This window comes from Lynx canadensis, chromosome B2 (genome assembly GCF_007474595.2).
Source record: "Lynx canadensis isolate LIC74 chromosome B2, mLynCan4.pri.v2, whole genome shotgun sequence".
Classification (NCBI taxonomy): Eukaryota; Metazoa; Chordata; class Mammalia; order Carnivora; family Felidae; genus Lynx; species Lynx canadensis.
Window position 1 is genome coordinate 20,636,326 of NC_044307.1, and position 17,809 is coordinate 20,654,134.

General features: G+C 47.6%; 1 protein-coding gene across 1 annotated transcript in view; it reads right to left on the reverse strand.

The window, feature by feature from the left end:
• The window catches only part of BMP6 (bone morphogenetic protein 6), a 157,586-nt gene extending 142,586 nt beyond the window's left edge, over positions 1-15,000 (reverse strand). Inside the window, exon 1 of the mRNA XM_030314880.1 lies at positions 14,370-15,000. Within this exon, the coding sequence (XP_030170740.1) occupies positions 14,370-15,000 (631 nt within the window). The remainder of the gene's footprint in view (positions 1-14,369) is intronic.
• Positions 15,001-17,809: the final 2,809 nt, after the last annotated feature.

Consider the following 17,809-nt stretch of genomic DNA (forward strand, 5'->3'; position numbering starts at 1 on the left):
AGGAATCTGAGGTTATTTCACATCTCTCTTGGCTACACTCTTGCAATTCATCAAATAAAATGTGAAGGAGAGCGGGGTCTGCTAGTTTTATGGCCTGTATCAACTCTGTGTCCCTCCCTAGAGCTAATATATCTCCCCTCAACCTAAGGCTAATATATATCCTGGAAATAAAAGTGTTTATGTCTTGCATACTCTAGGAGGGAGAGCAAAATTTAAGTGGGAGAAGGGGGGAAAAATGTTTTTTGTTCCAAGACCTACCTGTCTCATTACACATAATTTAAGTACTGAAGAGCTGTTTAATTTTAAACAATTTTTACAACCATCTATAAAAGGAGAAACATCACATCTTGTAGGTGCTTACTCTAATTTGACATTTTTTCCAACCTATTTGGACACACTTGTGCCCACTTAAGCAGTCTCTCTGGATCGGCTGCTCAGAGTTGAATTCTGCTGGATTCATTTTACCAATGGTCTGGAAATACAGTGGGGCAGTAACGCACGTCTGTTCCGGCAACCAACCCAAGAGACCACCCTCCCCCTGGCCAGACCTCGCTGCTCCTGGGCAGGGGTATCTCAACCCTGCCCACAGCTTTGATCTGTTTTCAGGTTTTAAATGCTCCCTGTTGCCTAATGGGGAGCTAAGTGACTTAGCTTCAATAGACATTATGTCACCTCCTCAGCCCTTACGTAAACAGAGTGTCTAACACCTTCACGATGTAAGCCAAGCCATCGAGTCTACAGTAGAGGCTGACAAGATACGTATTTTTGGATTGGCACCTGCCAGAGTCCCGCCTCCTCGCATGCAAGCTTTCTGCGGGGCACGACCAGGAAATTTATATTTAGACTTAGTAGCCATTCTTTCTCCTACTAATACATATTAAAGTCAAAATGACATCAGAAAGAGGGAAAATAATCTTTCTTCTTCCTGAGGTCTTTTTTCCCTAAACCATCTAGAAAGTCACAGAACATTAACTGTGAGAAGAGAAGGCAAGGTCCCTTTTTAGAACCGCTTTTGTGAACAGAAAGAAGGAGCATTCCTCATATCTGCACAGTATTTCACAGTTTATCATTCTCTTGCTCAAGTGTTTGGTGTTATTAGTGAGAGGGGGAGGGGGAAAGAAAGAAGACATGCACACACCAACTTTATTTTGGACAAACTGACTTTCATTCATCCAGTGGGCACTTATTCAGGATCAACGAAGGTAAGGCACCATGTTAGTTACCTGCAGGTGGGGGGGAGGGGGGTGTCACGGTGAATAAAATATTACATGATCAAGAATCCAAGAAGTTGGTGCTGAAGGTGATTTGCCCGAATCCACACAGCTGGTAGGTGGCCGAGCCAACACTGGAGTTCAAGGTTCCCAGATCCTTCCTGTGAGCCACATGGAGCTCATCTGCAAACACGCGTCTGGCGTTCTGCGCTAAGAAAAGTGCCCGGTCACCGGGCTCCAAACGTTCTTCCAAAGAGTCATGGCCTGTGGGTGAGCAGATGTCAGGAAGGCTCCCATGACAGCATGGCATTCGAACCGGGGCTTGAAGAACAGACAGAACAGAGAATGCGGAAATCGGCAGCTGTGCAATGTCAACGTTAAAAGTCCGGAGAGAAAGGCCTGGAGGAGGAAATCACACAGCAGTTAGTGAGCCTGAGGAGGGCACGCACACACCAAGACGAGTGTGGGAGGTAAAGCTGGAAGGGGTGGGAGTCAGGCTGGCATTCGGGTGTCATTCAGCACCCCTCGAGGGTCCAGGGAAGGGGTGGAGGACAGAGAACAGGCCACACCTGCTATAGAGCAAGAGGACCCACTGGGGGCCATGCAAGGGTGGGTTAGCTGCAGAGGTGACAGCACACAAGTCTAGGCCAACATCACGGAGACCTTGTGCGGGGAACGTGGGAAAAGAATGGAGCAAAGAGATAGAAGTGAGAGCTATCTCAGAAGCTCAAACAGAAAGCCTGGCGATTAGCTGGATGTGGGAGGAGGACAGAGATCAATGCTGCACCTGGGTGCCTGGCTCCCAGGTGTTCCTCCCTGGCACACTCACTCCTCCCAGCCAGCGTGCTGACACATAGATTCCCACACCAAATGCCCACGGAGGACAGGGTCCAAGAAGCTGCTTGCTCACAAACACACTAGGTCTGAGCCACCCACTGTCACCAGCCCACAACAAGTACAGAAGGGGAGGCTGTTCAGTTTTACAGCAATTTGATCATTTCACACCAATGGAATCCAATAGTTAAAGATTGAGGCTTGATTTTGTATATGCTGGGGGGCGGGGGGGGTGCTTTGCCATTTCACTTTTCTAGTAACTCGTTTTTGGTGGACTTTAAGAAAGTATACACCCCCAGAAACAAACAAAAAAGCTAGTTCTCGTGCAAAGACAGCTTGAGGTGCACTGCACCACACGATTCTGATGCCGCATTGTGCCTGGACCACACTCTGAATACACAGGGCACAGAAACAGAAGGCAACACACGAACAGGTGCTCAGCGCTGGCAGACCTCCCCGCAGCTGACATCTGGCCCTCTGACTACACCGGCTGCGGGGCTCCCCACTACCGTGGTCCACTCAACCCCCAGGCCACCGCACCGCTGCAGCGGGTCACCCGAAAGCCTGGCACCTGCCTGTCATTGTGCCCTGTGGCCACAGATCCCCTGAATCCTGTGCCTGAGTGTGTGCTCCCTTGCCCCCCGCCCACCCCCCACCCCAGCCCTGTGGCTATCTCAGCCCCACATGGAGGTCTAGCGCCACCTGCCAAACCTTCTGCATCTTTTGCTGCTTTTCAGGAAATGTCCCAAAACACAGCAGGTGTGGGCAGGACAGAAACAGAATGAAGAGGAAGCAAGCAGTATTACGGAAGAAGAGAATTTTTCAAGGGGACTAGAGAGCAAGGAGAAAAAAAAAGTGTCCAAGTGACAAAAGTCTTGTGGAGTCAAGATGAAGACTTGGGACAGCAGCATGATGAGGACTCCCTGGTGGGGAGTCAGGGTGTGGTCAGGTAACTTCATGAAAATCTTCCATCACCTGACTGCTATTAGGAACATTAATGCTGCTCTAAATAATTTTCTCTAAATTCTCCCCTTACTATCTACTAATGTTCCGTGTAAAAGTCTCAGTTGTTGCCTTGTGGGAGATAATAGGATTGTACGTGACATCAGTCATTCTTCCAGGCAAAGGCCATAAAGAAATACAATACTTATGTTTTCTTGCAAAAAAAAAAATGCAGTTTCCACTTCAGCTTACAGAACATTTGGAGAAGGATGAGCATGGGGGGAAAGTTGGGGGTAAATTGGAGTCTACTTTCATAAATTTCTTGGACTTGTGCCCTGCGTAAATTGCCAGAATGTAAAACAGAAACACAGGAAAGCATCTTTGTGATGTTTTCCAGAAGGATCAAATCTTTTAAACTTGAGTATTTAGAAACAAGATGTCAACAGGATCACTAACAACCCAAAAGTACCCCTACACGCTTGATTTCAAAATTGGAAAAAGATATTCAACCTATTTTTATTTCCTAAAATAAATATGGGAGGTGAGATATAGGATAAAAGCCAATCACAGCTGCAAAGAGCAAGTTTGACCCCAGGAAGACTTGACCCCAAGGTTCTCTGATCCAAGATAACCACTTACAAACATCTTCAGCAAATTCCTTGAAGGATGTTCAGAGCCTGTAAGATGAATGCATGAAGAGCAACGTCATCCGTGAAAAATGGGAATTTTCACTGAAGTTCCTGTGTGTGAGGACTATTTCATTCCCTGGCATAGGCAATTGTTTAAAAGAACAGCTCGGTATATGCTCACCATCTTGATCGTGGTGATGGTTTCATAGGTACATGTGTATGACAAAGCTCATCAAATTGTACATTTTAAATATGCAGCTTATTCTACATTGATTATTCCTCAAGAAAGCTGTTTAAAAAAAAAAATAAAGAATCAGAGAAATACAAATACCTAATCTGGAGTTTCTCTGTGTTTTGCTGGATTAAGAAGTCCTAGCCATCAGAGTCCAACCAATACTTGCAAAATCCCTGCAAGTGTTTACAACAGAGGGAATTTAATGAAGAGAAATGGCAGCATAGATAGCAGGTGGCAGAGCCAAGCAGTCAAACAGGTGATGGTGAGTCAGCCTGCAGATTAGCAGCACGAAGCCACTTCCACCCCCAGGAAGGAGAGCGTCCAGGGCCACCAGCGGGAGGCAGCCCATCCAGAGAGAGCTGGAGTCACAGAAAAGCAAGGAACAACTAGAAAAGCAGCTGCCTGGGGTCCCACACCCGATCCACAGAAGACCAGGGAAAGGGTCAGGAGTGGATCTGGGGGCACAGACGCCCGGGGCAGACACAAAAAGTGGTTACAGAGCAAAAGTCAATTCAAAGAAAACGCTCTTCTTCAAGCAAATCAATCAGCAGACATCAGTGCCGGGCTTGTCCGAGCTTCAACCTGCTGATGGATTTGTAAATCTCAGGACTAGGATATAAATGATATTCTCCATGATATTCCGCAGAACATCCTGGAGACGTAGTGTTCCCTGAAACACTATTTGGAAAATGCTGACCTAGCCAGTGCTGTCATGTTTTACAAATAAGATAGATTACAAGGCAAGAGACCAATAAATTTGGGTAAGTGACTTCAACAAGGTATTATAAAAAGGAATAGCACTAAAATTCAAGCTTCCTAACTCTTAGCCACACACTCCTTCCTCAATTCTGTATTGAAGTGCTGTAAGCACTTCCCGGCACCATCAAGAAAACCCGCAACTTAACCATTCTAGAGGGCAAGGAGTCATTTTGGCGGTATAAAACCACCAGACTCCGTGGAGATACGTACAATCTGCCATGTTAGGTCAGTGACAGCCAAGGGCACCAACACTGTGAGAAAAGAACAGATAGGAAACAGGAAATAAATGCAATGGGGTTGCTAAATTTACTAATGGGAAGGAAAGAAGGGAAAAGTGAAAGAGAAAGAGGGAAACCAACCTGCACTGGGGACCACCTACATGCCTGCAGCTATGTTAGTTTCCACATCTTATAATGATGACACAAATGTGCACGCATAACGGTAGGTCAAACACCCTCAATTCAGCAGATGAAATAACCGAGGTGCCAGATTTGTGGCAGCAGTTTTCCAAGCTGAGGTTCAGGGATTCCACCCTAAATGGACCCTATAAAAATGCAAAGACCTGTTCTGAGGCCCCCGGAAGAAATGCGGCTCTCCAAATATCTTTAGCTGCAGTACCTATGTCCTCTTCACTATTACCTACCCTGAGTCTTAGTCCTATACCCTATGGTATCATTTCACTTAGGGCTCGATCAAACTTCTATCCTACCAGAGGGGTAGTTAAACCACAGCACATCCTAACTCAGGGGTTATGGGCCAAAGCTAATTTTCTCAAGCCCGTGGATACAGCCATGGCCCCACGATCATCCCTCTTTTCGAGAGGTTTCTTAAGGGAAGGGGGGGAGCAAGGGGATCTAGCTACAATTCAGTGAGAAAATACCCCACTATAATGGAGAACTGTATGAGAAGTGGTGAGAATTCACAAAGTGTCTCACCTATAGAATGCTTGTTTAAAAAAAAATGCCCACAAGTTCCCAAAATATGTCAAATAAATCGCTTTTTGCTCAACTGCACTCTTTTAGAGTTACCATGTTCCTTGCTTATACTGGTATTGCATTTTCTTATTTACCATTAATCTGTGTAGCTCTATCTCACAGAAAACAGTTCAAAGCAAATAAGCCTCATCTATAGACCACTTACAAAGACCTCTGGATTTATGGAGTCTCTATTAATTTAGTTTTAATCTGATCTAAACAGTCTCTCCTGAGGAAACCTTTAAAGGTCCCCTGACCCTGCCTCTAGGGCCAGTAAAGCATATTTTTGTGAGTTTCTCTATCCAAAATCACACTACGTTTTAATATGTTTTCAGAAAGGAAGGGAAAAAAAAAACTTCATCCCTCCCCTAACCATCCCCCAAATTTCAATAATTTACAAGCACAGAATTCCTATAATTCTTGTTCATTCTTCAGGCATGACTCCCCCAAATCCTGCAGAGTGTGGATCAAACAGGGCACAAGCCAGGGAGAAATTTAATCGCTCATATCTCTGCCTAAGGGATTGTCTAGGTACTATGGTGACAGACACCTCAATGAAAGTATGTGGAGGAAAAAAGATTTTTAAACTCCCAGACTTTAACAAAAAAAAAAAAAAGGTGGGGGAGGGATTTCTAATGGATTTGGGGTCAACACACAGAAGCACAAAATAAGGCCCATGGAGTCCATCAACATCACTTATTTCTACACCAATGTGGTAAAACCACAAAAACAAAACATTATTCAACAAAAGCATTTTATTTTTCTCCCCACAAGCTCTGCATATTTTGAATTTTCATATTCCCATTGATTTGTTTTTCTGGTTACATGTACAGCTTCTCCACAGAGGAGTTTTAGGGCAGTGAAACGACCCTGCGTGACACTGTAATGACAGATACTTGTCCTCATACATCAGTCCAAACCCAGGGAACATACAACAGCAAGCGTGAACCCTAATGCGAAAAATGAACTCTGGGTGCTGATGATCAAGGTCGGTTCATCAAGTATAACAAATGCACCACTCAGGTGTGGGATGTTGACAACAGCAGAAGTTATTCATTCGAAGGCGGGGAATATATGAGAAATCTCTAGACCTCCCACTAAATTATGCTACAGACCTCAAACTGCTCTACAAAAATAAAGTGTTTGTTTTTTTTTTTTTTAATGTACAACCTCTCTGTTAACATACTCTTACATGAGTGTTCAAATTAAATCTGGAAAAACCAAAGCCAAGTAAAACTTTTAGTCCTTAATTCTGTAGTTTACAAAGCTCTCTAATATTTAAATGTAATTCACAGATTTGAAAGAGGGGAGAGCAAATAACTGGTCTCAGAGACTTAAGCAAGGCCAATTATAAAAATCTCCCAACCTAATCAGCACATAAAATAGCTCACACCAATGATATGGTTAGTTCATGCTCTAATACGCACATCAGAATGTTTTGCCAGCCCGTGTTCATGCACAGGAAACCAACAAGACTGTAAACACAGGAACAACAATCAACACACACAGATGTTTAAGGCTGGAAGTCACATTCTGGACAAGGTGAAAAGGGTAAGTGGCAGGAGAGTCATAATAAGGATCGAGGCGGATATCAAAGTTCAGCATGAGGAGGGCTCACGGCTTGGCTGTGCTTTGGAGACACTGTTTTCTGCCTGCAATAAAGCAACTACACATGCCCACCCCACGCCCCCCCCCCACCCCCACCGAGCTCTGTGATGATGAGAAAACAATCTGAACATAAAATCAGCAATACGGAGCCAGTACATTTCAGGCCTAGGACAATCCCAACCTATCCAGCAGGATCAGTAATCAAGGGCGTATGCCCATGAACCTGAAAGTCAGTAAGGCTCTCCTGCTCGGAACCAGAGCCTCATTCTGCAAAAATGCTTTGGAGGAGAGTCTTCTACCCGGTCATCTGGGACAGAGTTAGAGATAACAAGGCCGTGGGGACCAATCAAGGAATTACCTGATGTCATTTAGATATCATTTCTATTATGGACTCAATCATTTTCATAATGGACACGGGAAGGGTGGGAAGAGAATCAGTGCCTGCAGACATCAGTGGAACAATGCCACTCACAGCAACCTGGTTTTCAACTCACTTTCAGAGCAGAAAACAATTCTTTGGGGTCCGTGGTGCTTCAGCATGCCAAACAAGGTGGTATTTATAGACCTGCACAGACTTTTCTTTTCTAAAAGCAGAGTTCTAGGAGACAATGCTACCCATGGAGAGAAAACCCACAAGTTTTCAGATCTGGGCTTCCCCACTTCTCGCTTAGCACAGTGTTCTGGCAAGCTTTTGTAATTTCTCCTTAATTATCCACTCCTGCCTGATGCAGGGCTCCATGGCCCTGTTCCTCTGATGCATTAGGATCTCTCTGTGGTTGTCCCTCAGTCTTAAGATGTAACAGTGAAGAGGAATTGGTCCTGAATAAATCAAATTTAACTGCAAACATAAGTGAGTAGATGATATGCAAAAAAAAAAAAAAAAAAAAAAAAAAAACCCTTAAAGTTCTAAATTCTATGATCTACAAAACAAGTTTACCACTAATCCCAAACTCCCTATCAATTATAGTGAAAGCCTTGCTTTAAAATGGGGTGTCTGTTGCCCAGGCACATTTCCCCAGATAAAACAATGTTATGGAAGGGAGTTGTGCCCCCAGCCAGCTCCAGATTCTAATTTTATCCAAAGCAGAATGAAATACTATACATTTAAGGTGGGGAAAAATGATGGAGAACAGTATTTTCCAAACACTAGTAACTGAACAAAAAATCCAATCAACTTCAGTGAACTACTGGAAAATCCAATGCTTCCAGTGGAAGATGAACAAGAACACCTCTGAGTTCTAAGAATTTCTGGCACTCTCAAAAACTTTAAAGGGTGATGGCCCTGGTTCTTTAGTGACTCTATTTTTCATCAAAATGAGAACGGTTAGGGGCACCTGGGTGGCTCAGTCGGTTGAGCATCGGACTTCGGCTCAGGTCCATGGGTTCGAGCCCCACGTCAGGCTCTGTACTGACAGCTCGGAGCCTGGAGCCTGCTTTGGATTCTGTGTCTCCCTCCCTCTCTGCCCCTCCCCCACTCATGCTCTGTCAAAAATAAACAAACATTAAAAAAAAATTTAATGAGAATGGTTTTCCTTCTCCTTAATTGTCACCACTTTCCTATATTCCAGGGAAGACTGGAGCCATTTTCTGGCTTCCAAATTTCCAGAGGGCAAGAGTTAGAAGTGAGCACAGTCAGGGTGTTAGAGAGGCAGTAAGGGTGTTATAAGAGGAGAGAATGCGCTTGAATAAAAGCAGCTGAGCTGTCATGATGAAAACAGACAAAGAAGAATGTGTCAGCTTTTTGTGAGAACACGAGAAGTCAGCAGCTGGGTCATACCAGCCCCTGGGTGACACCCTGCGGCCAGGGCAGCCATGTTGTTGGGCTCTTGGTTGGGTTGTGAAATGACCACAAGGGAGGGTGGGACCGAAAGGTTAATGTGTAACAGCTGTAAACTGCTCATCTCTTAGTTTCTCTACTGATTTCTACGACTTTTACTTAGGTATTCATGGAAGCTTCTAGTCAGGAACACAATCACCTGATTAAAATCTGTATTGCCTGCTTTCCTTCCCCTGCTGGAAGCGGCGAGGGATAGGAAAGAAACTAAAATTCAAACAAGGGGGTGGGGGAGGGGAAGCAGGAGGAGGCTCAAAACAGAAAAATTAAGAGAAGGCTATAAAGGCTTTTTATTAAAATAAGCATTGTATGGATTCATTCATTTTTAAATACACGATGGGAAGCAAAGGACGGACTTGTGAACAAAATTAGACAAAGCTGGTGAACGATCCAAGAAATTTTTACCCTCTTCGTTTTCCCTAACTCAGCTCCTTCAACAGAGGAAGGGTGAGCCAAGGATGATAGCACTGTCACCTCTGAGTCGGCTATACACCTCTGATACCCAGCATGCACCCATCCAACCCCCACATCCAAGTAAAATATTATTTTGAAATCCAACATTTAAAGTAGCTAAACTCTGGGGGCGCCTCGGTGGCTCAGTTGGTTGTGTCTGACTTCGGCTCAGGTCATGATGTCACGGTTCGTGGGTTCAAGCCCCGCGTTGGACTCTGTGCTGATGGCTCAGAGCCTGGAGCCTGCTTTGGATTCTGTGTCTCCCTCTCTCTGCCCCTCCCCTGCTCACACTCTCTCTCAAAAATAAACAAACATTAAAAATAAACAAAAATAAGAAAAAAAGTAGCTAAATTCTGAAGACAAGGTGTACATGTTGAATAAAGTGCTGAACTCAGTCCGGCTCCCCTCCCCCCACACAATTTTTTTTTTTTTTAATATCAGTAGGAATCCTTCCTCCATGCTAATCAGAGGTAAGCTCTTAAGTAGAGGAACTAAGCATGATTCAGCACATTTAAAAAGGATTTATACCCATTCTTAGAAGGACGACCAGAGGAAACACCATCTGAGGTCTAAACAATGATATCTGCTTGCCCTTTGATCTGAGTTTAAGAACACTTTGTACAACTTTTTTTTTTTTTGCTGAAATACCACTGAATTTCACATTTACTATTTGAAATCTGTTTAGAACATCGACTGCTTCTTTGAATCACACTCTTGCAAACAAATTCTCCAAATTATATTTGCTGTGAGTAGCTTGCAGGCAGGGATTTATTTTCTGCTAACAAAAATCTTCATAAGTACAGACAGCCTAAATGAAAAATAGTACCACTGATCCTATGTTTATGAGAAAGAGACAGTACAGTGTATCTGGTTACAAATACAAGTAGGGAGTATTCCATTTTTCTTCTAATTTATGTTTCCCAAGGGTAATTTTGTTCAGAAGATTGCCAGTATTTTTAGTACAATAAGTTTCTTGTTACTTGTACTAATACATACTGATTCCCTTTTCTGAGCATAATTTGTTTTTTTTTTATTTCATTTTACTCTAGCATCTGGAGATCAACACCTCATTAATTCAAACTAAATGAAGTCTGAAATGCAGAGATTTACAGAAACCCTTCCACTACTCTCAAATGTGATGCACATTAGAAATATACACATGGGTAACTAATTAAAGAGAGATTATTAAAGTATTATGATATACATCGAATACCATCAACCTCAGTGTCCTAAATGTCTTTACTTCAAATTCAAATGATTTTGACTTAATAAAAATCAGGTACACCATTTATAAATGATCAGACCTTCCAGATTAGTGAAATAAGAAGTTTAAATGAAGAATTTAAAAAATACCCCCTGTGAGAAGTGCAACCAAGGAAATAAACAGGGTGTTGTGACAGTAAAGAAGTGGGTGGGGGTGGGGAGGGCACTAATTTCTATAGAGGGGTTAGAGAACGCTTTTCTAAGAAGGCGAATTTTAAGACCTCGAGGATACTTCAGGATACTTCTCCAAGGTCACCAAATTGGCAGGCTTGCTTATTAGACTGCCAAGACATTTTTAGCATAGAAAACAAGTAGAAAATGGCATCGGTGGCCCTGATTGAATGCAGGTTCACGAGTGCACTGGGCTAGTCCAGGCAGCCTCTACACCAGCCGGTTCGCACTAGGGAGGCTGGACACATCTCCAGCCTATTCACCCACAGAGAGTTAAAAACAGTCAAAGAAACAGTAGTGAGCTGGTCGAATGACCAGCATTTGGGATGGGGGGAGAGGGGGGACTTAATTCTGTCGACTGATACTTCTGATAGCCACTTTGGCTGACAAGGTTCAGGTTGTTTCAAATGTATTTCATGAGTAAATTATTCCCAGGTCCCAGGGAAGAAAGATGTTTACCACCATGTAACACTTTCTCTTGTACTCTGTTTATAAACCTAACCTACCCCACTAGGTATGTAAGTACTTCAAAACATGTATCTTTTTGTAGGTTCTTTTACAAATGAGTCATGTAATGCAGCAGCGAACATGCCGTGGACATGGACATCTGCAGAATTCTCCCAACATCCTGATTTAGAGAATCCACATTGCTAAGCAATTATAGTACTTTCTTCCAGTAAACTGTCCTTATGCTCAGAGCTATGATGATCAGATTTTTTTAACCACATTTTAGCCTCTCATTATGAAATTCTCTTTCTTACTGCTAAATGGATTTAGATAGAATTTCTGGACTGGCAGGTGGCATGGTTTGGGACTTGGATTCTACTTACCTGGAAAAGTTTTCCCCCTCTAACTGCCCATGTGGAGTCCAGGACCGGACCTACAGACAGTTAGGACTTGTAGTCGGAAAGCCTAGGGCTATGATTGGAGGGGCTTGGGGCAAAGTTCCCTACCCAGGAATCTCTTCCAGTTCCAGATTAGCCTGTCCCAGGCCTGAAATTACACTACTGTTGAATTCTCTTCAAATTTTTCAGTGGTATATTTTGGACCTCGAAATTTCCCTTATGTTAAGAGATACTATGTTAAGCCATCACCTTAACAGGATTAGTGGACAACCAGCTTCAAGCAGTGTGACTCAGAACCAATGTTCACCTGTAGACTAGGAAAGGTCAGACAAGCAAGGAATGAGAATTCAGAGGTCCTTAAACACATTAAAAGTCACCGCCCTTTACAAACTTGGCCTCTGGCCAACTCTAACAATTTCAAATACCACCTAAGGCAGTGGTTCCCAAACAACGGATTCACCTGGGCAATCTCTGAAACGAGGGATACCTGGCTTCCACCCCACACATTGATTTAACTGATGGGGGGGTTCCACCTGAGCACCAGGATTTTTAACAGCCCTCAGGTGATTCTAATGTGCAGCAACAGTTGGGAGCCACTAACATGAGGAAACATTGCTCTTCTCACTGGGATGATCTGATTTCCTTCAAACATTAGGATCTCATGTCTCAGTGCTTTCTTGACCATGGTGGCACATCCGAAAAACCAAAGACTCTTCAAAAAAAAGAAAAAAGAAAAAAAAAAAGATGCCAGAGCCCACTCTCACGGACTCTGCTCTAACTGCTCTGGGGAGCAGCCCCGCAGCATCCCTTAGGTCTTCAAGTATCCTCAGGTGATGTCAATGGCCAACCAAGGTTAGAACCATGGTCTAAGCCCAGGAACTGTTTCTGGAGACCCTAACATGATTCTCCGTGAAGGAGCCAGAAGTACCATTCTTTTTCCACTTTGTCCAAGTTGGGACTACCCCAAGAGGCAATAAAACATTTCCCCAAGGCTGTCAGGAAACTGAGGGGAGGGAGATGGCAAGAGGTGGAATTCACTGAGCCAGAAGAAGCCCTCAAGTTAGAAGACAGAAGAGCTCCGGCCTCTGAGCCGCCCCTCCCCCGCCAACTTTACTGACTGCAATGAGAAGCCTCAGAGTGCTTCCTGGAGATGGCTCAACCTTGGCTGTGGTCCCAATAAATGGTGAAAACTCTTGTCCAATCAGAATTCCTGGCACTGCAAATAGCAAGATTGGCAGGCCTTGAGCCTCCACTCCCTGTGAGATTCTGTTTCATGTATTTCCCAGGAGGATTTCTGCACCAGTTGGAGGCCAATCTGACCTCCCCCTTGGGCCCCCACTCCTTTCTTCCCCCAAAGCTCAGCAGAGTTGAGAGTCATCTCATAGCCATACTTGTAAATAACTCGCCGAAATATTTCACATAGTTGTCACTCAATGATGTCAAATGTCCGTACATCTCTGACGCGGTCTGGACAAGTGTCCGGTAACCCACTTTGGGGCGTGGGCAGGGCCACGCGTCTCACACGGGAAAGGACGTCCGCGGAGACCCCACCCCTGGCGTGGCTACCGCACCCCCATTCCTCCCAGCCCAGACGGCGTCCCCTACATCCCTTCGCCTACGCTAAGCTGAGTGAATTTATGAATGAAGAGTAGCATAGATCGGAGGCACTGATCCCGAAAAAAAAAGTCTGCTTTACACCGTTCTCATTTACAGATGAGAAAACTCGGAGAAAAAAAGGCTATGTGACTCCGTCCGGGTTTGCCACAGAACATTTGTGGCGGAGCCCGATTTAGCCGCCCTTGAATTTCCATTCTGTTGCCTGGCAACCAGTTCAGACCAGCTCAGCGCCCAACCCCGGCCCCTAACCCGCACCCTTTCTCTGCCCGTGCGGCTTGGGCAGCAGTTATCAAAAGTTCAGCCTTTGAGGGGGCAGTGGTCAAAGGCATGTGAGCTAGGGCTCTGGACGGGATACCCCAGCTGGGCTGGGGGTCCGGTCCCAAACCCGCGCGAGCCCCGTCTGGCGTGCCTTCCGAGGTCCTTTTGACACCTTCCTCTGCAACCCTCCTCCTGCGCCAATTCCCTGGACACCACTTAGCACAATCATGTCAAGTTTCTAAAGTTCTAAATCGCTATCAGATTCTCTAAAAGTCCCGGTTGGGAAACTGGTACTCAGAGCTTTAAGGGTGCAAAAAACCAAAAAACAAACAAAAAATCAGGAGGGGAAGGAGTGTTGAAGAGCCTTCTCCTTCCCAGCTGGCTACGCTCGGGCGGGACTTTTCTGCTAAAGTCGAGTGAACCTGGCCCCGGCCGGGCGTTCTTGGAAAAAGCGCGGAGTGTGCTCGGACGCCGCACTCCGGGAGCCTCACGCCCCGAACCCGCCCGCCGCCGCCCGCAGCCCCAGCGCGCAGCCCCGCCCGCGGCGCGGGGGAGCGCACGTGCAGCCCACCGCCGCGCAGGTGGAGGGAGCGCAGCCCGCCTGCCCTCGCGTCCCCGCTGCGCCAGCAGGGCCCCCTTGTGCCAGGGGCTCCTCCACCCTTTCGCCTCCCTCCCCGGGCCCGGGAGACCGTTAAGGGGAGGGAGTTCTCGTCGTTACGCTACCCTAGATCCTTACCCAGGTTCACAAAGCTCATGACCATGTCCGCGTCGTTGAGGAAGGCGCTGTCCTGCGCACTGGTCAGTGGGGACGTGCCGCCGCCGGGTCCCGAGGCCAGGAGGCTCTTGCCGTTGACCGGGTGCGCCGCGCCGGGGGGCGGCTGCCGGGGCTGGGACGAGCCGGCCCCTCCTCGGGGCCCGGGCTGCCGCCTCTCCTCGTCCGACGCCCAGTCCTCATCGTCGTCGGCTGCCAGGGCGTTGTACAGATCCAGCATGAAGAGGGGCGCAGACTTCAGCCGCCCGGGAGGGGGCTCCCCGCGAGGCTGCTCCTGCGGGAGCGCAGCGGGCTGCGGCTGCTGGAGGCCGTGCAGGGGCCGGGGCCGGTGCGGGAGCCCCAGCACGGAGAGGATCTCCTTCTGCATCTCGCGCTTCTCGTGCGTCTTGAGCCGCCGGTAAAGGAAGCCCGAGGAGGACTGCGGCGGCGGCGGCGGCTGCTCCGCGTGGCCCGGGCTCCCGCCGTCCCCCAGCAGCGCCCCCCCGCCGGCGGCAGCGGCGGCGGCGGGCAGGGGGGGCCGCAGCGGCGGGGGGCCGCAGCAGCTGCACAGCAGCCCCCACCACCAGCACAGCCACTGCGCCCTCCGCCCCAGCATCCCCGCCCGGCCGGGCTGGCCCCGCGGGCCCCGCGAGGCGTGGAGCGGCGGTGCGAGGCCGGAGCGCTGCCGCTGTGGCCCTTAGCGTGAGCAGCCCCCGCCACCTCTCGGCGGGCTCGCTTCCCCTTCCTGGCCCTCAGTCCTTATCTCTCATCGTCCTCTGGGGCGCCCCCAATTGCCCAGGCTGGAGGGGAGGCGAAGAGGACGATCACCCGGAGAACCACTTTGAGGGGAGCCCCACACTCCGGCTCAGGTCTCTGGAGGCGCAAGGTTCGGGCCAGGTGCGTCCGAGTCGGGACTGCGCTGCAGCCCGAGCCCTGGCCCCTGGGCGGGTCACGGCGCGGTCACTCTCGGGCCTCGCTGCCCCGCGCACGTGCGCTGTCCCGCGCCCTCCGGGGCGGCTGTGTGGGACCCGGGGCGACCGGGCGGCTCACCAGCTGGGGGGGATGCCCGGCATCATCCCCGCGCACGCCTCTCCTTGGCTGGCACAGCCGCGGTGAAGTTTACTCCGCCGTGGGGCCCAGGCTGTGGCGACAAGGCGTCCCGAGATGCCAGTCTTCTCCGCGAGGCTTAACTTCCTTCCCGCTCACAAACTCCGCGCCCTCCGCCCTCGGGCACTGTCGCTGCCCCCCTCAAAATCTCCGCGCGCCGCTTGACCCCCCAAGCAGAGGCGGCAAGGATCTTGCTTTCCGTTCTGAGCTCTCCCGGCTGCCCCGCAAACACCGCCCGCAGAGGGAATGGGAGGGAACTGGACCCGCGCGCAGAGCAGCGACCGCGGCGTCGGCGCGAGAATTCGCAGACTCCCGCCTCTCGGAGCTGCGCTCCCCGCAGCGGCCAACGTGGGCTTTCTGGTGCGCGTCTCGCTCAGGTACCGCACTCCAGCCCCGGAGAGTCCCTGCCCTCTTGGGTAACAGACAGGTTGGCAGCCAATGAAGAGGCGCGTCTCGCCTGTATTTAAATAGGCCCGCCCCCTTCTTTCACCCTCCCTCTCCAGGGAGGCGTTGCCTCGGCCGCGCGTAGGTTTCAAGTACAGAGGATTCTTGGAGGCACCCAAAGTGGGCGCGAGGTAGCAAAGGCTGAGAGGTCATCTCTAGTGTGGACGATCTAATCAACACCCTAATTTAAGCCTGTCTGTTTTACAATCATATAAAAGTCCTGACCTGATGCTTTAACTAAATAAAAGCAAAAACAACTGTTAAATCAGTGCCGCCTGTATTAATAGAGGAACAACAGGAATAGTTTCTCTTATTGCTGTAATATAGACATTCAGCGGACACATGACTTTCAAAGGCAGCTGCTGGAAGCTGGGACACACCTTCTGTTCACAAACGGGCCACGGGGCCACAGACGGGACCAAATGTAAGCCAGAGCAGGCATCCCGAGGGTTTGGAGCCATGTATTGTGATTCATCGCTTCGTTTCGGCCTTGGCTTGGCTTCTTAAGACAGCACCTTAAAGAAAGAGGGGCAGTCAGATAATATAACAACAACAACAAAAAAAGCCACCCTCTATCTTCTTGGAAATGTTTCAGTGCTCCAGTTTTTCTGTGAACTTTTCATGTTAATGTATTGAAATACAATAGAGCTTTTATGACGCCAGATAAAACCTGAGGAGAGGCAGTATGGATAATTCCAGCCCGGGCAGGGGCCTGGCGTGTTCCCTTTCAGTGTAATAGGGCAAAGAAAGTCAAGTTGCCGGGAGGATTAGACAAGATCAGGCATAGAAGACACACGTTACATTACACTTGCATGATGGACACACTTCTCAATCACAGATACGACCCCCTCTGTCCAAACACCACCACCACCACCTGCCATTCAGGATGCAAATCCGCTTGCCCTCACACTATCCAAGAATGCCCAGTAATCTATGTCCGGATCCTACAAACGCATTCACTTAAAACACTAGGATCTTTTACTTGGTGGAAAGTGTACGGATTAGAAAACAGACTTCACTTTGCTGGCCTGACGGTCTTAGTTCACATGGTCCAAGGCATTTCTGAGCCAGACCAAAGAGCTATAAACTATGGGACTCAAGGACTTATGAGATCATGGGGTTTCTGCTGCTCAAAATCTGATAAGCATTTCTGTCTTAATACAAAGAATCTGTTTTTCATGGGTGAGGGTCTTCACCCCCCTCCACCCACTGGATTGCTTTTCTCATTCTCTCATGGCCCAGAGAGATCATCTAGTCTTTAATTCTACAAATTTAATTTTCTCAACTCGAGTTTAATTCTGCAAGTGTGGTCTTTAGTTCTACAAAGGTCCCATAGCCATTGACCTCAGGCACCACAAGGTCAACAACATTGAAGGCCAGTCTTTAACCATCTGCAGGGATTCTTTCATCTGAAAAGAAAATATATCACTACTTGGTCTGGGCTACCAGGATCCTTAGAATTTAAAAGCCTCCATCACTTGTTGCTTCTGTATGGGGCTTAAAATCACTGCAGTACATAACATCACAACAGCCACGCGCTCTGATCAAAAGATCTAAACTCTCAGCGAGTATACATAGGCTTCCTGCCAAGGTCCTTCTCCTTTCTCAAACATAGTCATACCTTCATTTTAAGATGGCTGGTGAAACACAGCAGAGTAAAAGCAGCTTTAAAACCTACAAGCAGAGTAAAAACCTATTAGGGCAGTGGAGAAAGCACTCCAAAACTGTAAAACCCTTGGGCATACACAAGGGCACCTAGATGGGGCTGTGCCATTTAAAACACAGAAGCAAGTTGTGACCCATCTATATGCACTTGTTGTATATGCACCTATGGTCTAGCAGAGAACACACAGGCAGACACACGTACCATCTTC